Below are 25,880 nucleotides of genomic sequence, written 5' to 3' on the forward strand. Positions count from 1 at the left end.
AGCCATTGTTTAGAACAGATGCTAAACTTAGTGGTATAATGTAAAAAAAAAAAAGAGGATATGATAACCATGAAATAATTTTATATTGGTTGCTTTTATTGTTTTTATGTTTTTTATGCAAAACTGAGTAGTGAAAATGTAAAGAAAATGAAGAAATGAAAACCATGAAAAAATTACAGTGCTCACTTTTATGGGAGAAAATGGGGGTTGGGATTAAAAGTTGCTTCCAGGAGGCCTCTGGTGTGCTAGCAAATTTCTGTTTCTTAATCTGGGTAGAATTAAATGGAGGTTAACTTTAAATAATACTGCACTAAGATACACCTTTATATTTTATGTACTTTTCTGAAAGTGTGTTTTTAAATGTATGTTGTTCATTAGAAAAAAAAAGATACCATGTACATAGGTGGCTTTTATGAATTTTCAAAGGTATTTCATATAGTTCCTTAGTTATTCCACTTCAAATCTGGCTGGTTTTCTCTAATCTAAGGAAAAACAATGACTCACTTCACTATGAATATCATAGCTTACTAAAGAGCAATAAAAAAATCCCAATAGTTGCTAGAAGTGGTCATGGAATGAAATGGGAAGAGCTCTTTTCTTTCTGCTTAGGACCATGTTTTAAAGCCATGATTTTATACTTATGTTATGAAAACTACATTAGTAGTAAAAATTCATCCTAATTAAAAAATGACCAATTGCAGTCAAGATGGCTTATAAATCTTTACAATAAGAACCCTCCCCTTCTACATATATATATGTATATATATATAATATACAAAATATCTACCAATTATGAAAAAAGTGATAAAGGAATAAAATTAAGTCATTTAAGATTTAAGACCTTACACCCTTACACCCCTCACAGCAATTATATCAAAAAAATATCATAGATTTAAATGTAGAACACAAAGCTCTAAAATTCCTAGAAGACAATTTAGAAGAAAATCTAGGTGACCTTGGGTATGGTGATGCCTTTTCTGATATAACACAAAACACAGTCCATGAGAGAAACAGTTGATAAGCTAGACTTCATTAAAATTAAAAACTTCTCAGTGAAAGACAGTATTGCGAGACTTGGAAAACAAGCCACAGAGTGAGAGAAAATATTTGCAAAGGACACATCTGATAGACGACTGTTATCCAAAATATGCAAAGAACTCTTAAAAACTCAACAAGAAAACAGACTTGATTGAAAAATGAGCCACAGATCTTAATATACACTTCATCAAAGACGTGCAAATGGCAAATAAGCACATGCAAAGATGCTTCACATCGTATGTCATCACGGAATATAAATGAAAATGACATACCACTACACTCTTCTTAGAAAACTGACAATACTAAATGCTAGTGAAGATGTGGAACAACAGGAATCCCCATACACTGCTGATGGGAATGCAAAAATGGTATAGCCCCTTTGGAAGACAGTTTGGTGATTTCTTAAAAAAGTAAACATGCTCTTACATATGATCCAACAATTCCACTCCTTGGTATTTACCTGAAGGAGTTGAAAATTTATGTCCACACAAAAACCTGCATATGGGTGTTTATAATAGCTTTATTTATAACTGCCAAAACTTGTAAACAATCAATGTATCCTTAATTAGGTGAATTGGCTAACTAAACTGTGGTACATTTAGACAATGGGATATTAACACTAAAAATAAATGAGCTATCAATTTATAGAAAGACATAGAGGAAATTTAAATGTTTTATTACTAAGTGTGAAAGAAGCCAGTTTGGAAAGACAGTATACTGTATGGTTGCAACTATATGACATTCTGGAAAAAGCAAAACTATGGAGACAATAGAAAGATTAGGAATGGCCAAGAGAGAGATGAATAGGTGAGAGCACAGAGGATTTTTAGAGTAGTGACAATACTCTATGATATTATAGTGGTGGCTGTATGTTGTTATACATCTGTCCAAACCCATATAATGTACAAGAGTGAAGCCTTATGATCTGTCAATGTAGGTTCATCCTTGCCAAATGATGCTGATAATGGGGGAGGCTACGTGTATGGGGCAGAGTGTATAAGGGAAATCTCTGTACCCCTCTCAGTTTTGTTGTAAAACTAAAACTTCCTCCACCAAATAAAGTCTTTATAAAAATATATATACAAGATATATTGTATATATTCTGCAGAGATGGGACTTTTTAGGAAATAAAAAGAAATAACAAAATAAAATTGAATATTAGTTTGAACATGTAAGATTTTACATTCCTGATAGTCCAATACAAAATATTAAAATTGACATTTAAGTAGATGCACTTGAGGTCCCTAAAGTTCTTTTGGAAGTGGGTGAGGAAAAATCTTAAGTAAATAATGATAGAGGTATTTATTAGTTTTTTTTTCCAGAACCCATACAAATATATGATGATATATAGTTAAAGCTGTACTCATTATCTTACAAGTGGATAACAATTTCAATACTTTTTTTTTAAAGATTTTATTTATTTGACAGAGAGAGACACAGCGAGTGGGGGAACACAAGCAGGGGGAGTGGGAGAGGGAGAAGAAGGCTTCCTGCTGAGCATGGAGCCCCATGCGGGGCTCAATTTCAGGACCCTGGGATCATGACCTGAGCTGAAGGCTCAGCTTAATGACTGAGCCACCCAGGCACCCCAACAATCTCAATACTTTGAAAATAATTTCCACCCACATTTATCATAAGACTTCACTTTCTGGTTTAAGTCCTTAGGTGAAATTTCTGGGGCCAGTCTATAGGAATGGTGTGAAGAGCTTTGAAAGTAGCTTAGGTATTCTTGTACCCCTCTTCAACACCACTTTTTATCTCTTTGGTTAACATCTACATTTAATAGATAAGGTGATAAAAATGGGTAAGTGAATAAATTAAGATATGATTTTTACATAGTCAACAGTGAAATGACTTTGCTTTTCCTTTCCTTTATTCAATAGCCATTTCCTGAGAGCATATTCTGTCACTATTTAAAGAATACAAAGATTTAAGTTAGTTCTCAGTACAATTGACATTTGATGAGTAGAGGTCTGGGATGCTGCTGCTAAACATTTTCCAATGCACAGGGGCAATCCTCACAACAAATTACCTGTCCCAAAATGTCAAAAGTGTCTAGCTTGAGAAACTTTTCTGTAAAGGAATATTTGCCTGCCCCCAACAAAATTCTTGAGCTTTGTAATTCTCACAGTGCCCTGCAAATCATTACTCTAGATAGGTGAGTTGGCAAGGTGTTCCAAACTTAAACCAGCTTAATTCAAATGGAGAATCAATTATGGCCCACGTTAGAGAGCTATTATTCATATGTCCTGTTTATAAGGGCTATCTGACCAACTCTCAGGAATTACAAAGTGCTCTCATTAGCAGTTTCCATTAGGTCTTGGGACCTGTCTTGCCTAAAATTTCTCATGCCTAGACAGTAATATCATGAAAGATATATCTGGGTCTACTCACTCATCATCAGAAAACAAATATGAATTTATATTCTATTTTTTTCCTAATATGAATCTCATTTACACTGTAAAAAATAAAGCTTATTAAACTATGAAAGCTTAAGAAACTTGCTTATAACTTTACCTTTTCAACACCTCTGAGGTCTCAGGGCATGAAAAACAGGGATGTAAACCAATCTAGATAATGACATAATCAGTTATCACACATATCAGGCTCTGCCTTTCTCCTTCCAAAGAACTCAAATTAGTTGCACATTTCTTGGAATATTAGCAGTTGAGCTTTGAAAATAAATTAAATTAAATTAAATGAATGTACATGATTCAAAAGGAAGTAGTACTTCATTCCAACGTCAGGTCTTACATACTCTGACAGAGAGTGTCCTACATCCTACTATAACCATTCCAACCCTCCCCATCAAATAAGTTCAAACAATGCTGTTACCTATTCTTGATACTTTAAAAATATTCTTCTAAGGAACCACGTGCTGAGCTGGGAGGTTTTCTTTCTTGCATTTTGTTATTTGTTTTTGTTCTGATTTTCCCTTAGAAGCAGCCCAGACTGCCAGAATTTAAGTCTCTGCTTGGAAGAAATGTAGGGCCGCAAAAGCAAATACTGGAAACCTTGTAAAATCCTCTCAGAAATATGCCCTTAGAAAGAATGAAAAGAAAGTCATAGGCGCTTTTAAAATCACATTCCTCCTTAGAAGGACAGCAAAAGTACACACAATAATAGGGGCTTCCTGATGTACATGAAAATAATCTTTCCAATAGTCTGTGCATCTATAAACTAGGTTTAGTTATTGCTTCCTTTGGATGGGTTTTGTGAGACTTAAGTGCTTTGTGATCAGTGAATGTAAGTTGAGATAAAAACTAGAAATAAAGAAAATAAACTCTTTGCCTTTAAATAGAAGTGGTTCCAGTTTCCTTTTACAAGCCCGAAGGGTTGCTGTACATATTAAAACTGCTGCACAGCTCCGTCCCTGGTCACAGAAATTCTCCCTCCCACAAGATGTCAGATCTCTGGGAAACAGCAGTTACAAAAGGATGCTTTTCATAGCTTGTACTAGAAAACGCTGGCATCCCATCTCTGCATAAAATAGCACTAAACTGAGTCACAATGCCGGAAGCTGTGCCTTCTGCTTCTCTTCAATGGGATCTAGATCATTTCCAGAGAAAATATAAATAATACTGCATAGTTTTGCCCATGCATGTGACATGCTGATTCTTCTAATCTTCCGTTTGCCCTAGATAATTTTAAGCTTTATCCATCAGTGTACCACGCGAGAAAGAAAAACGCAGTTAACAAGATGACAGTGTTATCTAGGTATTTGGCATCAATATTAGCAAGAGTCTGTCATTTGACAATTATTTCCCTAGCATACCAGACGGTAAAGAAAATGTTTTCATTCATCCGCAAATGACTAACATTTTATTGATGTCTCAAAATGCGGTTGAATACTACTATTGCACTCTCAATTTCTGAGCCGGGTTTGAGAGTTAAGCTTGAATACGAATAACATCGGTAACTCCTGCCGCAAGCGTCTCGGTTAATTGCCTAGCACTGGAGTGTCAGTTCAGCGGGGAGGTGATGCTAGTTAAGGGCTCCTGGAGCAGTTAGTCTGGGTGGTCACAGGTGATGGGAACACTTGCCTTTCCCCATTTTCCCCATATATTCTTATGCATTACGATAAAAATCACCCTGAGCGCCGATACCGACGCCCCGAGCAAAACGACTCCCTGCCTGCCTCGTAAACAGCTCAGTCTGGGGAGGCAGCCGGATGCTGACACCTGCAGAGATTATTGCTTCTGTGCGCTTTGCCAAAGGATCCCGCTAGCATTAAAGAAAACGAGTTAGGGATGTGCGGTTTTGCTTTATTTATTTCCTCCAAGGGAAGGACTGGCGTCAAGGCGAAGAAAATCTTCAAAGACTGCTTAAGGGGGTTGAGGGTGGTGGTGGTGAGCATATTTTTTAATTACTTGTTTCTCTCCACTTCCTCGCTCTGCTTCCCAAACTCCTCACTGAACAAGATTGATTGGCGTAACTGCTATTGACTCCAGCCTGGGTTTTCGCATTGATCTGCAAATGGCCCGGAATAGCTAAAGGGTCTTGAATCTGGAAACGAGTTTAAGAAGGAAATTAGTAGGAATGGGTAGGGGGCGGCCCCTTGCCCAGCACCCGGGTCTGCCTTACGCCAGGACAGCGGCTCCCAGCGGCGGGGCGAGCGGTTAAGAGGCTGCGGCGTGGGAAGCAGGGGGAGCCTCTCTGCGCCGCAGAGGAGGATATCTGTCCAACCTGGTTTGGAGGCTGTTAAAAAAATATATAACCCTGTGACTCGTTAAACCCGAAAACTCAGTCCTGCCTAGATTCGGATCCGCTGATCATCATGCCTGATAGGCTCAAACGGGTTAAACTGCTTCTTACATAACAGGACTGCCCGGCTCTACACAATTAAAACATTTGATTGCAGTCTCTTCCCGACTGCGTCCAGCCACGACCCGCCCCGTCCCTCCCACCGCGCCTGCGTGCCGCGCGCGCACGAGTCCGTGCACGCGCATACTACACACTCACTCACACACACATCCACACACACCCTCCACTTCGACCATACCTCACACACACACGCACTATTTAGTGTCCGCACGCACAGGGCGGGGGGCGGGTAGCGGGCGCCCTCCCATCCATATTGACTGACCCAATAGATACACCAGCTTCTCTACCGCAAGGCCTCGCATGCACCCCTCCCTGTGCCCTCAAAAAGCAGCACCCCTGCCACCGTCCCTACCTATTTCCTAAAAGAGGTAAAGAGTGAACTAGTTGGCCGACTGTAGCCAACTTGTCGATTGTAGCGCGGCCGCCCAGGAGAGATTGGAAAAAAATTAAACAAAAAAATCTCACAGTCCCCGGCGTCATGATGGCGCCGACTACAACTTGGAGGACTTTAAAGTTACGGCGTCTCAAGAGGTAAAACGCACCAGAGAGGGAAAGCAAAGCGCCCCTCAGCTCTCCACCTCAGCACCGACACGGAGACTTTTCTAGCAAAACATCACTCTAGTGCATATGACAAGGGAAGCATTTTGTCTAAGATACATCTCTCTTTCCCCCTCACTTAGCATAATTGTGATATACCTCCTCCCCCGGATTTTTTTCCGTTTTCTTTCTTTTCTTTCTTTTTTTCCCCCCCTTAAATTCCTCCCCCCTTCCCCTGCTGGATCCCCAGTTCCCGGGCGGGGTTGCTAAGGAAACGGCCGCTTGGCAACGCGCGCGAGCCCGGGGGCCAGCGGCCGCCGCTGCGCCCCGCGCGGCTTCTGCTGCTGCTGCGATTGCAGCCGCCCGCCGCCGCCGCTCGCCCTCCCTCCGCCGCCGCCGCCGCCGCCGCCGCCTCCGCCGCGCCTCCTCCCTCACTCGCCGGCGCGCTCGCCTCCTCGCTAGATGGTGTGCGAGCCGCCCGAGAATTAGACTCACTCCGGACTCGGCCAAACGCAACCGAGAGGAGGTGTAGTGTGGTGCCAGGGGGTGGGAGGGGAGGGAGGGAGGGAAAGCGAAGAGAAGGAGGAGGGGAGGCAAAAAAAAAGAGAGAAACAACAGCCAACAACTAGAGGGGAAAGAAAAAAAAGAAAGAAAGAAAAGAAACCCACCCACCCACCCCCCCAAAAAAAAACCCAAAAAAAAGAAAAAGGAAAAAAAAAATCCTGTGGCGCGCCGCCTGGTTCCCGGGAAGACTCGCCAGCACCAGGGGGTGGGGGAGTGCGAGCTGAAAGCTGCTGGAGAGTGAGCAGCCCTAGCAGGGATGGACATGATGCTGTTGGTGCAGGGTGCTTGTTGCTCGAACCAGTGGCTGGCGGCGGTGCTCCTCAGCCTGTGCTGCCTGCTGCCCTCCTGCCTCCCGGCTGGACAGAGTGTGGACTTCCCCTGGGCGGCCGTGGACAACATGATGGTCAGAAAAGGGGACACGGCGGTGCTTAGGTAGGAGGAACGGCGTGCTTTTCGTACTTGTCTCAGTCTTTCTCTCTGTCTCTCTTTCCACCCTTCTTGCTTTTTTTTTTTTTTTAACATTGAGTAATAATGCTGGTGGTGATCACCATAAAAAAAAAAATAAAAACAAAACCCACACGTCTCAAGAAATCCAGGTGCTGATTCTGCCGGGAGCCTGGCCCCTTTACGCTGGGGCAGGTAGCAAGCTGGACGCGTGATGCTAAAGCACTTTGCTGGAACGCCAAGTAGCCCGGGGCTGAGTAAGTGTGAGGTTTAGGAGGGGCAGGTGCCACTTTCAAACTCAATTCACAAGGTCTCTGTTTTACTGTCATGGGTTACTCTTGGAGAGTCCGACAAGTTTTTCAGGTTTGTTTCTGTTTTACTCTAGCCTAAGCGACTTTTTCAAAACTGCTGGCTCCCTGCTCCATTTATTTTCCCTTTCACTTGGACACTTAGGCTCAATTTCTCCCTCTCCAGCTTTCTTTCTTTGCGCTGATCGTTTTCTCCCCTCTTTTTTCCCTCCTCATTTTTCTTTCCCATTTTCCCACTTCGCTTACTCTCCTTTTCCTCTCTTGCCTCTTTTCATCCTTTTCTTGTTTTCTCTGTAATCTTTCCTCCCTTTCCTATTTTCTCCTCCTGTTTATCTTCACCACTCTGATTTCGGATTCTGTTTAGCCCCCTTTCCTCCACTCTTCACCGCTGCGCATTCCTTCTCTTCCTTTTTCATGCCCCTGTTCTGTGATCTTGGCTTCCCTTTTTTGAGTCACATTTCCCACCCTTCTCCCCATGTCCTTTCCCATCACCGTCACATACACACGCATGTTCCCTCTGAACCCTTCCAGTACCGTTTTCTCACACTCCCAGATCTCTTTCCCTTCAACACACTCACTCACATACTCCGTTTCACATCCTCACGCACACTGGCACTTCCGTGCTCTAACAACCACTTTCATGTTCACATTCTCTTTCACTGTTTAAAAGGCACACACTGTCACTCACACATGTGTACACATGGTCCCTCTCTGTTTCTCTTGATCCCTTCTTCCTCCTCTCCTTCTTCCCTCCTTCCATGTTCAGTTTTTCTTTTTCTCACTCTCCCTTCCTCCCTTTTCCCTAGGCTTGAGCACTGAAATGTTTTGTCATTAATGAACATCCACAGCCTGATTTTACCCCTAAGCAACACTGCAGAGTGAGCTTCTGGAAACATTTTTTTTTCTTGTGAAAATATGAATTGATGATCAGCAGTGCTTAGATCTAAACAAGGCTAAACACCCTTATGCCTTCGTTTCCCATCGCCCTACCTTCTCCCCCCTGACAACCCCCAGCTGACGTACACTTCAAATCTCCCTGAAAGATCTTCTTTCTCTCCACTGGGTGGTAGTTGGCTTGTAAGTGTGGATGCACAAAATCAGTATACATGGCATGTCTAAGGTGACAGAGAGTGGGATAGGTTTCTGTTTGAATTGTGCAACATATTTAAATTTAACGATCTGGAATTTGGGTGTGGTATATGCTTTACATCTTCTGAAACATGTTTAGGACCCAAATTCACTTGGAATACCATTATAATTTCTGATATACACTAATAACTAATATGCTTTCATAATATGTTATCTATGCTGCTGTAAATACAAAATGCCACAGAATGTATACAAAAATAACATATAATTTGTTATAACTTAGTAAAATACCTTTTCATTGCTGGTAAAAGCTATGAACTCTGTGTCCCATAGAGGATATAAACCAAACCCACATTTATGTTCTTTATATTAAGTTTGTTTTGGAAGTTTGAACAACAGTGGTAAGCATGAAGCACTACCTTCAGAGGCTGCAAACACAGATCATGGGAGCTGCAATCTGTGTCTGTGTGGCAGCATATTGCTTATTTGTAATGAGCATGAACATTTTCAACCTAAAGGGTTTGATACACTACTTGCCTTTGGGTGATTTATCTTGGCATTTTGTTTCTAATGAATCTAATACATGGTATAGCTGATTAAAATATCTGGAACCATATTCTGCTTCTAGGAGACCTAGGTTTAGTTCTCTCATTGCTTACAATAGTGAAGCTTCTCTAGCTATTGGGGGCAATATCTTTCCAGTGTTGTTGCTTTGGTGCAGTCCTTGTTTACTTGTGTACACTGTAACACATCCACTGAGATGCTTTATCCTGACTTCTGTAGTATCTTAATTAGGAAACTTTTGACTCTTAAACTTTTTAAAAAAGAATAAAATCTCTATCTCTTCTAAGTGACGTTTCTACCAATTACAGTGTTTATTTTTTTTAATAACCAGAATAATTTCTTCTCATATGAAACAGAAGTCTGATCTGCATTACTTTTTACCCAGTGTAATTTGCTTATAGTAATTCTGTAATTCTCTAGGGACTATCCCACTTTTTATTTTTATGCATTGTCCATAGGTTTTTAAACTATTTTAATATCTCTGTTTATAAGAAGTTCTCTCTCTGTTAAAAATTGTTAAATTGTATCAGTTATTTTTCTTGACTCTTCTTCTGCATCTGGTATTTGCTCTCTTTACACCAATATAGACAGAGCTTGAGGACAAATTGAGTGTGTAAGTCAGGTGCCACATTTTTCATCAAAAGTAATGTCACAGTTATATTTTATGTTTTTACATTGGAGACTTAGAATTAAATTTGATGTTACTCTCTAAATCATTAGGAAACAAAACAAAACAAAATTTACCTTCAAACATACAACCCCTCCCATCAAAGTACAAAAATCGGGTGCTCAAGAGAACCCTTTACTGAATTACATGATATCATTTAGTAAGTTTTACCCACTATACTACTCTATTTTTAATGTAACACATTCCTCAGTATCTCTAATAAAGAGCAAATAGTGGTATAACAGTTATCAAATAACTTTAAGAGCTAAAGGCCTGAAAGTGCAAACATGTCAGTCAGTGACTCTGTTGCTTGTGGTTACATTAATGAAATAGAAGTGTAAAAGTCAAATGATACATTTCTATCTCCTAAATGCCAGAATATCTGTTTTAGAGAAAAAAGAAATAAAGGAAAACAAAACTTCCCTTAAGTGGCATTATAATACAACAGGGAAATCATTCTGTGATCTACTAACTATAGCTATCATTTTACAAATCATCTTCTCTGTTTAGCTTAAATAGTGGACTTACAATGAAATTCCTTTTAATTATTGCAGCTTTCTTATCATTTTAAATTTACTTTTAAGGTTAGTGAAGCAATATATTAAGTATCAAAATTTCCCTTACTCCTAGTAATATTATTCACTGATAAATCTCTGAAGGATTCACTTGAGCTATTTGGACCTTCTTGATAGAGTATTTAATGATGCATCTATTCAATATAGAACATTTGGTACCTCTTTTACTTAAACTTTGGATTTCAATACATTCATGTATGTCTTTGAATACATTGTAATTTGCTACAGACACAAATTAATGCTTTTATTAACTTATTAAATATTGACTTCAATTGCTACTATGTTTAGTACATATTAGTAGTTTATGCCCAGCAAAATTTGTTAATCTGCCTATGGAGAAATTAACTTTTTCTCCAGTCTTCAAATTGCATTTTGTAGTACACGGAAGATAGGAGTTAATGTTTCGTGGGGTGACATAGCAAAGAACAGAAGATGCTAGAACCACATTGGTCACATTTCAGGACCTTCTGTTTCTAGACCTGGAGAATCAAGGGAAACATAATAATGCTCTGGATCAATACATAAATTTCAGATGACTTTTAAAATGTAGTTTTGCATCACTTTAGTGTGACTCAGTTGTTTTATTCTTACCATATGAACAAACAGTTATATTAGCATGTCCAAAATGTTTAATATTCTTTGGAAACAATACAGGGAACATCCTCATTTATATCCTCTTAGTGACTGAACATTTTTTTAAACACATGTCATTTTTAAGCTAATTCTTTCAAACTGTTTCTACTTCAGCTCTTCTGTATGAATTTTGTACATTTTAAGCCGCCTTCCTGATATGAATTCAAAATATCCTATTCTGTACTTGTCATGCTTTAATCAAAGAAAGGAAGAGAGATTCTTTTCTTAAATGTGATATCTTCTTTTACCTTAGCAAAGTTGAACACAACTCTGTCATTTTAATAGAGTAGGTTTGAATGGGAATTATATACGAGATCCCAATATGATATTGTAATAAGAGGGACAATTTTTGCTTACAGCAGAGAACATAGAGCACATTTCCACAGAAGATATTTTCATTGGAAGCCACAGAACTTTTACAAGTAGACTTATAAGTGGATATGACAAGTATTTATCACTTCTCAGAACTATTTATCTAAAACATTGGCCTTTTGATTAGACTACATTAATTAGTTTTGTTTTGAAATGTATGCTATTGGATGTAAGAAAGTAAAGGATTTACTTTCTTACAGAAAATTTACAGAATTACCTATAGCAGTAGAAATCAATTGTGCTGTACTTTTGGAATATCATCAGATTGTCTCACATTGTCTATTGAGTCATTCCTACACATTGATGCATTACATATTTCAAATACGTTGTTTAAATATATAGGCATTTTCAATTTAGAACATTAAAGCATTATTTAAAGACCTATATACTTATTCAGTATATGTTGGACAAATATTTTTAAAATTCTGAGTTTTTTTTTTTCCCTTCAAAAAATGAAGGGGAAATAGATTATCCTACCGAGTCATTTTGGAAAAAATGTGTTCTAGAATACAGAATAAAATGCTACACTGTTGCCTGTAATGATTTGCAATGCTGTTCAATTAGCATGACGTATTACTTGGTATATCTGTTATATTAAAGGAAAATGTAGTTATCTTAAAGTTTTCTAGATAAATTTATTTTGTCCAGCCTTTTTTGTTTAGAAGAATTGATAAACCTATGTGATTGTATAAATCTTTGAACACATTCTTGTTAATGAAGTGCTTATTTTAAATAGATTGGCTTTGAAATTAAATAGCTCCATGGAATAAGTTAATTCTGCAGTATCGGACTTCTGAAGAACTTCGGGAAATGTTCATACCTTGTTTGTGACAGTTCTGGACCTGATTGAGCTGTCCAATTTTCGTTCATCTACCCTCTGCTAGTGGAGATAGATGGCAGAGCTTATCCCTGAGCCTGCGTTACCCAGGCAGCCATCAGCGTCTGTCTTCATGTTTTGTGGTTGCCCAATAGAGGGTAGTTTTGGGAAAAGGGATTACATGATGAGTCTGACTCTACAGTGTTTCTCCCCTCCTCAGTACTTTGGGCAGTGTCCCAGTGTCTCCATCTCCCACTGGGACCTCTTTCTTTCATCTTCTACCAGATAACTTGCTCTTGGGCTTCTGTTTACACTCTCATCTCTTTGTTCTTCTCTCTTAGGAACAGTAGTGGCTTCCTGCTGTTCAAACTCCTGGATAAAACAATCCATTACCTATACTGCTCCTCAGCTTTTCTACACACTTTGCAAATAATTTCTTTCATTACATCCCCTGTTGTAAATATCCAGAGTGTTTTAAGTTTTGCTGGTGGAACCCTGATTGATATATAGTGAAAGGTAATAATTTCAGTGATTTTAATTATATTTGATTAAATGACTGCTTTGCCCATGGCCCCATAAATGTTGCTTACCAGCACTGGGTGGGTATAATAGCTGTTGAGGGAGACATGAATAGAAGTTAAACCATAACGACATTGGGGCATATTACAAAGAAGAAAAATGGATTTATTTTCCCACACCCAGATTATGGTGAGAATAAACCAAATGTGTAAATATTTAATTAAATATTCATTGATTAATAATATTTGAGTAAATAATGTTGCTAAGGGTGGGAAAATAAAGAAGTTGATGAATAAATATTGACAAGACTCGGTAATTATGTATCTTTTTTTTTTTGACTGAGCAAAAGAAAAGGAGGGCTAAACTCTGTGGATATGGGATCAAAATGCTGAGATAATAGCTACAGAGTTGCCTATTGAAATCAATAGGAATTAAAGGCCTTTCTTTTATGTAACTTAATACCTGAGGAGCTAATCAAAATTTCCAGTTTCTTAAGAAGTATATGGTCATAACAATGCCCATGATTCTAGTATTTGGCCACTGTTGGAATTAGTCTCTCAAGCCATTTGGGCCTTTTGATTAGAGATCAAATCACTTGGGGCACCTGGGTGGCTCAGATGGTTAAACATCTGCCTTTGGCTCAGGTCATGATCCCAGGGTCCTGGGATTGAGCCCTACATTGGGTTCCTGACTCAGTGGGGAGCCTGCTTCTCTCTCTCCCTCTGTCTCTCCCCCTGCTCATGCTCTCTCTCTCTGTCTCAAATGAATAAATAAAAAAAAAAATTAAAAAAAAGACATCAAATCACTTTTCTATCATATTCAAAATGACATAAATCAAGACATTGTAAACATCATGTAACTTACATAGAAGAGCTAAGGGAACAACAAGTTGTTGTTTTTTTCCCCCTTCTTAACTGAGTGTTAGATCATGTGGCAACCTTCCTTTAACTTCATCAAAATACTTTCTAAAGGCATTGCCTTGGTGTCTGGCTACAATGTAATTAAGCACTCACCCTAAAGTCTACTTTTGGTATATTTCTCCATGTTTTTGCAAGAAAGACAGTAATTTAAAACAATCATTAATGAAATGACCGTCTCTCAAGGATGTTCAACAGAGGATTCTGAATTGGGAGGGAAGTTGGACTTAATTGATCTCTGCCATGCCATCCTTTTAATAGTTTTGCTGATCCATTATAGATTGTCATTGACACTTCCTATGTATAAGAGAAAATAAAACTTACTGCTCTTTCTTTCCTAGGAGCATCATATTACCTGCCTTTTGGCTTTTGTAGAGGGAATTTTAAGTTGGGTCACATGCTCTTTGTCAGGTATTTTGTGTGTTTCAAATGCACCAGTGGAAACAAGAACTTCCCATACTCTTAGAGAGTTAAAATTTAGGATTTTCCTACATGGTCATAATCATTATAAAATTGGGTTTCAATTAGTCCCCTGTATCTAAAAATGTAATACCATTTGAAAGATATTGAAGAAATTTAATAATAGCAAAAAGTTCTTTGATGTTTTGTTAAAATATACTTTCTGTTCTTTGCTGGAACAAAGAACTTTTTGTCCATCTTTAATGGACAAAATAGCTGGGTGTGTAAGCACTATGACTCTTGTTCATCTCTTCCTAGGGCCTTAACACAGAACCTTACGTTTATCGGGCTAACATCTACTATTTTTTAGTTAATCAATAAATTTTTTTATTATGTTAATCACCATACATTACATCATTAGTTTTTGATGTAGTGATCCATGAGTCATTGTTGGCGTATAACACCCAGTGCTCCATGCAGAGCGTGCCCTCTTTAATACCCATCACTAGGCTAACCCATCCCCCCCCCCCCTCCCCTCTAGAACCCTCAGTTTGTTTCTCAGAGTCCATCGTCTCTCATGGTTCGTCTATGTTAAAAAAAAAAAAGAATAAGATAGCAGGAAGGTAACATCTACTATTTTTTATATTAATGATTCCATGGAAGGATAAGTGAAGGGATAAAGGTGTTTGTGCTTTAGTTTATTAATTGTTTCACATTTTAATAATTGTAATATATTTAATACTGTGTTGGATCTGCATATTTATAGTGATTAAGTACTTTTTATTGAATCCATATATCACAAATCTCTGCCTTAAGTAATTCCTGCAGAAATCCTCCTGGGTTAAGACACATACATTGGAATCATTCAGTGTCTTTTAATTGAAGGACACAACCTACTGGTGGGTCTTGAAGAAATTTTTTAAATTAAATGTACTAAGTAGAGTAGAAGGCATTATATGTAGTAAAGGTAAGTATTGTTTGATAAAACTTTTATTTTGTGTGTGTGTGCGTGCGTGCATGCATATGCTCTGTCAAGATTTTAGATGTATTTCTTACTGAGCGTTTCAGCAGGGAAAGTTTGAAATGCAATGGTATGGTTGTAAGATTTTAAATTGTAGTTATAATTTTAAGAAGATCAAAGAGTTTAAGTTATATAGTAAGGTTTTTGCCATTTGCAATTATAATCACCAGATAAGGACAGTTCAAAATAGTAATATGTCTATTGTGACCTAACATTTTTTCTGTTTCTACCTCAACTCATGAGCCTCTTCTTCCTTTCTCCTAAGGTTTCAATTAAATCAAATCAATAAAGATACAGAGGTAGAGAGAAATGGCTATTTGCTATGGACAAATAACTCTCATTTGAAAAGTAGCTATATGCCCCAAACCTGAGCAGAACTTTTATATCATTCTAACCATCTCCCAGAGGTAGGTCAACAGTACTTTATAAGCCACAGGGTATTGATACTAGCTGATAGAATTTTAATGTGGTCATATGGCTTTGATTTATAATGTTGAAGAGGTTATCTATTAGCATAGTGGTTTCTAAGCCATATCAAGTTCTGAATCCTGACAGAGGACCTTTGATGCTCTTAAGCAACCAGCTGGCATGGGAATTGGTCTTTTAATCACTTTCTCTAGGAAAAGGGAAATATAGGAAAGGAGGAATTTGACAGTGTTGCCAGCATTAAGTGTTGTTCTTTTGAACAGTAGCCAATGCATTATACTTTCCAGATAGCTGGTAATTTGTTCAATTTAAGGAAGATGTTTATAACCCTTTTTGGTCTAGAACTAAATTGTTCTTTAGTGAGTTTCACTAAGTTGTTTGGACACGGGTCCAGTGCCCATGCTCATGCTACAAGATAGGGTTTCTTTAAAGTTATAGCTATTGCCATAAAGTACCAAAAGGTTTTGCGTGATTTAAAAGGGCCATGGGAAAAATGTGTACTGTTGTCTTAAGAAACCCCTTTCCTCTCATGCAACTAAATTAAATTTAGAGATATTAAAAGGATTTAAGAGACATTGTGAACAGAATTGCTATAATCAGAAGGCAAGAGTATTGTTTGTACATTCTCTGCAATAACATTATATACTATTGTTTTGAGATATTAAATGAATAAATCAAAGGAATCATAATGTTTTCTTAATCTTATAGATAACATTTCTTATAGGAGAACATCTTTAGATAATATTTGATTTATAAGTAACCTGTTTTCAGTTAATGTCTTGGTAATTGGTCAGCAGGATTGATGGCATCTCTACTGCCTAACATTGCTTGATACAATATTTAGTACTCAAAATCTGGATGTTGACTGATAGAATTGAAGGTGAGAAAGAGGAAGGGGCAAGGGGAGGAAAAGGGGAAGAAGGCAGGAGGACTGTGTTATGTTATGTGAGTGACTTCTGTTCAAATTACCTAAAACTTTACATCACTGGGATGACAAAATTAAGCCCATAATTTGTACTATATTACAATAAAAATGATTTAATAATAAAATGATATTTTTATTAAGAAGAGCATGTTGTAATAAATTAATTCCCATGAAAATGAATAAATTTCATTTCATATAATTCATTAAATAATTAGGATAATGCTAAATCTACACCTTTCCCATGATGAAGTGATGTATGTTATACAAACTGAAGTTCTAAAATTATATTTTACATTCAGGTATATGTCTTCCTTCCAAGTTACTAGTTCATTTCTGTTTACTTTAAAAGATAACTAGTAACTCTGGACCTTGGCCTTCAGTGGGGTCAGGGGCTAATTTTTCAGAATATGTTCACAACAGGAAATTATATATAAATCTTTGAATAATCGCTCCCTGGTCTTATTGAGCATATGTCACTGATCGATTTTTTTCTCATACATCATTAATGGTAAATAATAGAAATAAAAAGTTATTTTTGCTTATGTGCAGAGTTTATCTTCTTTTGTAATTGTTTAGTTTCATTGAAACCTGTCATGCTTCGAGGTGTCCAGAATGGGAGTGATGAGAATTTGAGTACCTACTTCTCTAACTACTTACTGGCTACATGACCTTGAACAAATGCCTTACCCTTGATTAGTATGTTCCTAACAGAACTACATGGATTACATGAGATAATATATGTAAAATGCTACCACAGTACCTACCACATAGTAAGCACTACATTTATATTGGCAAATAATTTTATGTTGCTTTTCTTCTCCTAATCTTCATCTGAAATTTATGGCACTATTTACTTACTGATATGATTTTTAAATCATTGCTTCAATTATTTGTGAACCAACAGTACAATATTAGTTGATCATGTATTTTTGCTGTGATTTTGTTAAAATTACATTTGTTAAATAGAACCCCAGGATGTCAGATAGTGATCTGCGGTTAAACAAACAAACAAAACACAAGGAAAACAGAAATAGAGGAGTTTGTTACTCACAGGTGCTGGAGGAGACACATGGCCCACTCCAGGGGCCACATGGGAAGTCTAGGCAGAGAGGGCAGCCACACCTGGAGTACATGCCTTTATGAGGGTCGATGGGTAGTGTTTGGTGGTTCCTTGGTTCAGAGCCTATTGGTCAATTCTAACCAAAAAGAACAGAGTTTTATCTTAGGCTCCCACAAGGGGAAGATACACAAGGGGAGTCAGGAGACAATGTTGCTCACAAGGACTGCTGGGAAAGTGATATCAGGAACTTGGATTTCCTTATGACACTTCTGGAGATGCGCGAGTGAAGGAGCTAGTGTCAGTCAGTCAGTTCAAGGTTCCTGCGTGCCGCTTGGCCACGTGAAATGGATAAGTAGGCAGCGATAGCCTGGAGTAGTTTAGCTAAACTCTTGACATTCTGTATTTTAAAGACTTTTTTTTTTTTAAAGATTTTATTTATTTATTTGACAGAGGGACACAGAGAGAGAGGGAACACAAGCAGGGAGAGTGGGAGAGGGAGAAGCAGTCCTCCCGGTGAGCAGGGAGCCCAATGCCGGCTCGGATCCCAGGACATGGGGATCATGACCTGAGCCGAAGGCAGACACTTAATGGCTGTGCCACCCAGGCGCCCCTAAAGATTCTGTTTAATGGACATACTTGTGTTTGTTTTTGTTGTTGAGCCTGATAAGCAAATGTAGTAACTTAAATCTGAAAGGAGAAACATACCAAAAGAGGCTTTGCAGTTATCAGAGCACTCAATAGCAGAGAAACCACAAATTTTATACTCAACAGACTGATGGGGATTTGACTCACTTAACAGACGTAAGAGACCACTGTAATTGGGTGGTCACATGAAACATTGAGAAAGGGGGAAGAAATGAAAAGAGACAGAAAAGAAGAAATGAAAGATTAGAAAGTACAATGTGATGGCAGTGGAATAGTTAGAGGACTAAGATTAACATTTGTGACAGTTTAGGAGAGCAAAGGTGATAACTGGTGACAACATTGGAATAGTCGATAAGGGAGTGAGAATAAAAAAAAAAAGCCAACTATGTATTCTGGTTGGGGTAGCAAATAATTATTCAGGATTAGATATGCCCTTATGATTCTTTAGGGCATCTGCATGTTATGCTCAAGACATTACAGTTCAGAAGCAGTCTGTATGGGCAAGAATTTTCCATATATATCACCATTTTATCCATAGACAATAAACTCAGGAGAAGCTCAGAAAATCTGAGTGCTTGCTTTAATTTTGCATATTTGCCAAATGCGCAGCAGAATGATTTAGGTTCATAATCATGACGAAGCCATCATCATCATGATTCAGATTCAATAAACAGTCACTGAGTGTCTATATGACGTACTTTCTCAACAATATGCAGTAAGTTATTGCTTTCCCAGTTTTATCACCAAGTAAATTCAGGCTTAGAAAAATGAGTTAACCTGCTCCATGTAAAATGGGTTGTAGCTGAGCCAGAATTGAAATCTAGGTCCTTTTATCCCAAGCCCCATGGCTTTTCTCCTATCTTGTGTCTTTCCTAAGAAAAAGATCAAAACGATTGATAAATTTATTGCTTATTCAGTTACTAAAATATGTTAAGCACCTGCTGCATTTTACCTACTGAGAAGTCAAAACTGCTAAAAAAAAAAAAAAAAAATCAAGGTGTGTTGTATGTTTGAGGAAAAATGTGAGATTATTTTAAATGAGATTAAATACATAACATATATTGCATAATCAACATTTATTAGATTGGAAAAGAGTGAATTCTTAAAACTATAAATATTATGAAATAAAATCTCTCATCCAATAATGATTTCATCCCTAATTGTTAGAAGCTACTGATAATACAAGAGAAAAAAACAGCTTTTGCATATCATTTAAAGTTAGGCATTATCCATTGCCTACTTCATTGAATCCTCATAACAGCCTTCAATATTTCTATTTTGTAAGTGAAGAAACAAATTCATAGGTGAATAACTTTGTATTTATTTAACTTTTAACTTTAACACAGACAGTAAATGGCATAACCAGGACTTGATCCTAGTGTGTGTGTCTCCAAGGCCCATGCTCATCTTTTTTAAGAAGTTGTAATATTTCTTGGAGCATTTTGACAAAAAGGAGAAGCAGTAGTTGCTTGCTATATTATTCCAAGTTTCCAATTAAATCATTTGAATACTAATTCTGGCATAACTCCAAACAGCTGTACCAAGTTGATTTCAAACCCTCCCTTGAAAAGGGTTAGGCAGCCTAAGGTGTTGAGCACTATTATTTGCCAAAGTAGATGGGAAGATCAAAAAAATTGGAGGACCTATAAAAGATGTTTTTATTCTAATTTCATTAAACATGTCAATGATGTTATTGAATCATATGGTTAATTGTAGTCAGTGAATAAAATGAAACATTGGAACTAGACAGGTTGCCTTTTTCTGCTAGCTGGTAGAAGGACTATATATGGTTTATAGTCTAATTGAATGAAAACTTGTTTTTAATCTGATGCTGTGTAATTGAAGCATCTTCTTTAGTGTGCTTACATATCCACCTTCTGCAGATTTTACATGTGTACCCAAGAGGAGTTTCATGTTGACTTGCTTTTTGTCTCTCCAGAGATTTCCCAAAATAAAGTCCTATTTTTGTCTTACATAATTCAAGAACATTTTCAACCTGTCTAGACCCGTTCTAACTCTTCCTTCTCTGAATTCCAAATTCCTGCACTTTTCCATTTTATAGTGTTCATTCCATCAGTTTTACATTATGGTATACTGTTATATGTTTGAGTCTGCAGAGGAATATAACAGCTACTGTCTTATTTAACAGTCATTTACTTATATTATTGCAAATCCTTCACAGAACTTTGCATATTGCTATTTGCATAGAATATATTTAGTAAATATACTTTCATTGACTCTTCATTTTTCTTCTTTCAGGAATTTGTTTCATATTTTTTCCACTCATATAGTTTTTTCTTTTTTTTTTAAGATTTTATTTATTTGACAGAGAGACACAGCGAGAGAGGGAACACAAGCAGGGGGAGTGGGAGAGGGAGAAGCAGGCTTCCCACTGAGCAGGGAGCCCAACGCGGGGCTCGATCCCAGGACCCTGGCATCATGACCTGAGCCGAAGGCAGACGCTTAATGACTGAGCCACCCAGGCGCTCCTCATATAGTTTTTTCCATAGGGAATATGTTCTTTCAGATAGTCATTCACATATTTTAGAGCATGTATTTGTTGAATCCCCATCAGACACTAGACACTTCCCATGAGTTTGAGCTACAGTCATAAGAGATAAGGTCCCTTCCATTGAATTTACATTATAGTTCAACCTGTATCCTTTAACAGTGTTGTGTAGTGTAAAGAACTTATGTTTAACTTTTTACTTCACCAACTATTAGCCCTGAGACTGATAGTTTCTGAGACTCAGTTTTCTTGTCTGTAAAATGGAAATATTGATCGCTACCCCTGTACTTACTGTAAATCCTAGTAATAAGCCAGTGAATGTGCCCAAAGCAGTATTCTGCACATAGTTGGTGCTCAATATCAGTGTCTTCTCTTTCTCCCTTCCTCATGCTTCCTTTAATACAGCTATAATTTATGGCCAGGACTATCTAGTTGAAGGAATTGTTATGTGTTATATTATGCCTCCTGTATTCTATTTGTTCCCCAATAACTTCTGAGGCTCACTTATTTTTAATTCAAGGCATCTTTCTGATAATTTGAAAGAAAGGTAGGTTTAACCTGAACATATGATGGCTATCTTATTCATCTTGTTGTTTCTATTTCTTAAACTCATTTTTTTCTTCTGGAATGTTTTCCTTCCTTCATACTGTGCCCTCTTTTGAATACTTTTGAATGTGGATTTTTCCCTAAATTTATTGTCAGTTTTTGACATATTTTGAATGTCCAAGGAAGATTATATTTTCTTCACAATTTCTTCTGTTAGCATAAAAACCTACTTGTCATTATGTGGTTTTTCTAAAATCCTACACTTTTCTCAGTATACATTCGTTATGGTTTTTCTTGGTTGGAATGGTAATATATGTAAGGAACACTTCATAATTATCACCTGGTCCTCTGATTAACAATTTGGAGTTCTTCAGCAAATGATTCTTCATTTAGATAGCACTTCTGTACTTTTGCCACTTCATTTTCTGAATTGTTCTGAGCCTCCTACCCCTAATGGAATGGATGACACTTCTCTCTAATCTCAACAATTGATGAGATGATTCTCTGACTTTTCCTGGAGTATTCTAAACATTTTCTTTATATGTGACATACATAATCAATTGGTTTCTGGCAGGGAATATTTAGACTTTTCTATATCACCTAGTTTCACGTTGCATACAATTGTTTAATGTTTATATGGGGAAATCATTAAAAGGCAAATTCTTGTTAATTTCCTTCATTTACATTAAAATCTCTATTTACTTTTTTTTTCTCCAGTACAGGAATATTGTGCTTTTTCAAATTCATCCTAAACTTTTCAATATCCTCATCATTTTCCTACTTCTAGCTACTCTCAAAGTGTATTTAGGTTAGGCCCTTAAAAAATAGTGGCATATTTCTTTGAATCATTAAATAAAATTGAATCAGGAAACTGCTTAAGATTAGTTCTGTTTAAAATGGGTTAACAACGATAGTATCTAGCCTATTGTAAGAATTAAATAAAGTTTGAGAATTCCATAGCCCCATGTGTGATACAAAGTAAACAGTAAATAAATGCTAGCTATTAGGATTTTTATAACTATCATTAACAAGAGCCCTTCATTAATAATTTTGGGGATTAGATGACAGCAGACAAAATCAAGATTCTCTGGTAATGTGCTTACTTCTGTATGATCCAGCATGCTTTAGGGACTTACTTCATGAATTATCCTTTATTTCAGATAGGGCTTTTCACTATTGCCTCCCCTTTTGTGGGATTTTCTTTTCCTTATCAATTGATTTTCCAAAATGGCTTTTCAGTAATTTTCAAGTTCTCTTCATTTTCTAAACTTAGCCTAATGCTAATTTTTTCATGGAACCTTCATTAATTGCTTGGAATTGAAATATTGAAAGCAAAAATTTAAACACATGGATATATTTCTATGTATCCCCAAATTTATGTATCCAAATATATATATATATGTATCTGCATATTTATTTCCTTCATGACTTTGTAAGTCTAGTTACCTTGCATTAATATTGGATTTAACAAAATGAGTTTAGTGAAAATAAGCAGTTCTTTCCTTGAATTTTAGTTATTTTTATACATGTTTTATGAAATACCTCTACCCCACTCTAGGCTGTGGAAAGGCAGAATTGTTACCTTAATTGCCTTTGTATCCCTAAGGCCTAGAACAGGCTTGGTGAGTTGATCAATGTGGAAATGAGTAAATGAATCTAAAAAAATTAGTTTCTCACAATAGAGTCATTGCATGTTTGGTTTGGGAGTTATATATATATGAAATACATGTGTATTTTTAATTTGTCAATTTAATTTGCTGTTAATTAACATTTTTACTTAAGTCCCATTTGGAGTACATGTTAAGGTGACTATGTATCTATATCTCCATTTCTTAGTGTTCATTTTAGTGTTATATCAATCACTTACGAGAAATTTTGTGAGGTAGGGGGACATATTTACCCTGTGAATATCACTGCCATAGCCCCAGAAAATGTTAATATCAATAACATGATGATATGGTAACATAGATGGGAAATATTTTCAACAAAGATCATCTCAAGAATTATGCAATGTGTGTGTGTTTTTTTTTAATGTAACACTACGTAAAAATAAGGTTTTGGGGGATTTTTTTTTTTTTTTGGTATTTGATTAAGTAAAATCACTTGAATTCTAGACTGAAGGGTGCTATAGTGTTTTTCCCTTCAAAATTTTTTTTTCTTTTTTGAGTAGAGGCTCATAAAATAAGATATCCAAAGTGGGGAGGAAGAATTAAGTTCCAGGCTTATGGGACCAAATATATGTAAGGGTGGGAGAATTGTGAAGTATGGTGTGTTATGATAATGATGATAATGCTTATGATTTCTGTAGCCAGGTGTGAAAATAATTTTAAAATTCATAAAATTAGGAAGGAAGCTCTTTGGAGGTTTTCCAAATATCTTAGAAGTTCCCAATGGGTATACTTAATATTACATGCCTTAGAGATTGAAGAAACAGATCTTAGTTTGGTTTTAAAGGTAAAGAACTTTTGGTTTCTGATGCTGTAGTATATATCACCAAATATTCAGTGAGACATTTGATAAATAGTTTATTTGATTGTTTTACATTTCTAGAATTACTTTTAACCACTGACTTGTTATGCCCAGTAAATTACAGACATACTTTCGGATAAAAATTAGTTTATAATAGTTAAATTAGATTGTGGCATTCATATCTCAGGTATATTCCTTAGAAAAAACTCAATAGAAGAGGTTTGATGTCTTTTAAGATTAAATGGGAATATTGAAGCTGATCACCTTTAGTACCCAAAAGCTAATTAAAATTAAAGGCTAACAAAAATTATCTTCTTAATGGAAGAGTCCACTTAGTATCTATTTGAAATTCTTTTATTTTGGTATAAACATATAGGTTGGTAGTCAAACAGGCAAACAGCTATTGTCAATCAAATTAATTAAAACGAAAATATTGTCCAAGAGTAGATTTAATTTTGTGTGGAGAAAAAATTTGACATTTAAAGTTACATAAATTATAATGGTGTAGTTATATAAATTTTGATTAAGAAAAATGTTATGTACAGTTATTGAACTATTTTATGAAGAAATGACAATTGAGTATTTAAAATTTACTTGGCATGGTAGTTTATTTAATGAATTATAAATTTATTGCATTAACATAAATGCTTTTAAAACAGACAAATATATAAAATAAGTTCTCACTAATGGTCTTCCATTTATAGGAAAATTAGACTTTGGTACATTTTTTCAAATTTTCCTTTGTGTTCAATAAGAGTTTTCTTTTTTTTTAAGATTTTATTTATTTATTTGACAGAGAAACACAGCGAGAGAGGGAACACAAGCAGGGGGAGTGGGAGAGGGAGAAGCAGGCTTCCCGCTGGGCAGGGAGCCCGATATGGGGCTCGATCCCAGGACTCTGGGATCGTGACCTGAGCCGAAGGCAGACGCTTAATGGCTGAGCCACGCAGGTGCCCCCAATAAGAGTTTTCTTTTTTTTTTTTTTAAGATTTTATTTATTTATTTGACAGAGAGAGACACAGCGAGAGAGGGAACACAAGCAGGGGGGGTGGAGAGGGAGAAGCAGGCTTCCCACGGAACAGGGAGCCCGATGCGGGCCTCGATCCAAGGACGCTGGGATTATGACCTGAGCCGGAGGCAGACGCTTAATGACTGAGCCACCCAGGCGCCCCCCCCCCCCCATAAGAGTTTTCTAAGAATAAATAAAATATCAGCATTTTAAATGGTGATTCCTTCAATCCCAAAAAAGTTTATACATTAGTAAACATTTTACCGGTTCAGGTACTATCTATATTTACTGTCATTAAGAATAATTGATCTATTTAAGTATTATAGATATAATTTATTTTTTCAAAAATTTAATTTGAAAATTTTAAATATTGGGCGCCTGGGTGGCTCAGTTGGTTAAGCGACTGCCTTCGGCTCAGGTCATGGTCCCGGAGCCCTGGGATCGAGTCCCACACCAGGCTCCCGGCTCAGCGGGGAGCCTGCTTCTCCCTCTGACCTTCTCCCCTCTCATGCTGTTTCTCTCTCTCTCTCTCAAATAAATAAATAAAATCTTTAAAAAAAAGAAAATTGGAAAAAAAGGAAAATTTTAAATATTGGCTGTAGAACTATTTGTTCTCCATATATTATTTTACTTTGAATGATAAAAAAATATTGTGGGATGATGGATATCAGGAAATGAAAATGTTGTAATTGCCAAAATTATACTTAATCATTTAGTATTAATTTTTCTACACTTAAAAGCCTTTAATGTAGACTCTCTGGCTATTTAATAATAGACTATAAATAATCCCAATAAAGTAGAAATCAAAATATGATTGTAAATATATCTTATAAATTTTGAATTAAAGTTTAAACATGTTTATTTCATACTTAAAAATAATAATTGTATTTTGAGTGTTGTATTGTTTATATATTATCTTAAATATCACAACATCCTCATGGGGGAAGCAGGACCAGTGTTAAAATTCCAGTTTTACAAAGGAATAAACACAAGTTTAGATGTT

At 36.7% G+C, this 25,880-nt stretch overlaps 1 protein-coding gene and 1 long non-coding RNA gene across 3 annotated transcripts in view; one reads left to right on the forward strand and one right to left on the reverse strand.

Moving 5' to 3' along the window:
• The window catches only part of LOC141373373 (uncharacterized), a 69,155-nt gene extending 62,724 nt beyond the window's left edge, over nucleotides 1–6,431 (reverse strand). The window contains exons 1-4 of the long non-coding RNA XR_012379279.1: nucleotides 6,215–6,431; nucleotides 5,623–5,736; nucleotides 5,409–5,544; nucleotides 3,874–4,079 (exon numbers count right to left, since the gene is read on the reverse strand). This is a non-coding gene — a long non-coding RNA (uncharacterized lncRNA). The remainder of the gene's footprint in view (nucleotides 1–3,873; nucleotides 4,080–5,408; nucleotides 5,545–5,622; nucleotides 5,737–6,214) is intronic.
• A 302-nt stretch (nucleotides 6,432–6,733) lies between these two features.
• NEGR1 (neuronal growth regulator 1) overlaps nucleotides 6,734–25,880 on the forward strand; it is an 856,892-nt gene continuing 837,745 nt past the window's right edge. For both annotated transcript variants that reach the window (XM_025871911.2, XM_073896528.1), the window contains exon 1: nucleotides 6,734–7,395. In XM_025871911.2, the coding sequence (XP_025727696.1) occupies nucleotides 7,220–7,395 (176 nt within the window). In that variant the 5' untranslated portion in view covers nucleotides 6,734–7,219. The remainder of the gene's footprint in view (nucleotides 7,396–25,880) is intronic.

Source organism: Callorhinus ursinus, unplaced genomic scaffold (genome assembly GCF_003265705.2).
Source record: "Callorhinus ursinus isolate GAN/ISIS: 27379988/994484 unplaced genomic scaffold, GSC_fseal_2.0 scaffold9, whole genome shotgun sequence".
NCBI lineage: Eukaryota > Metazoa > Chordata > Mammalia > Carnivora > Otariidae > Callorhinus > Callorhinus ursinus.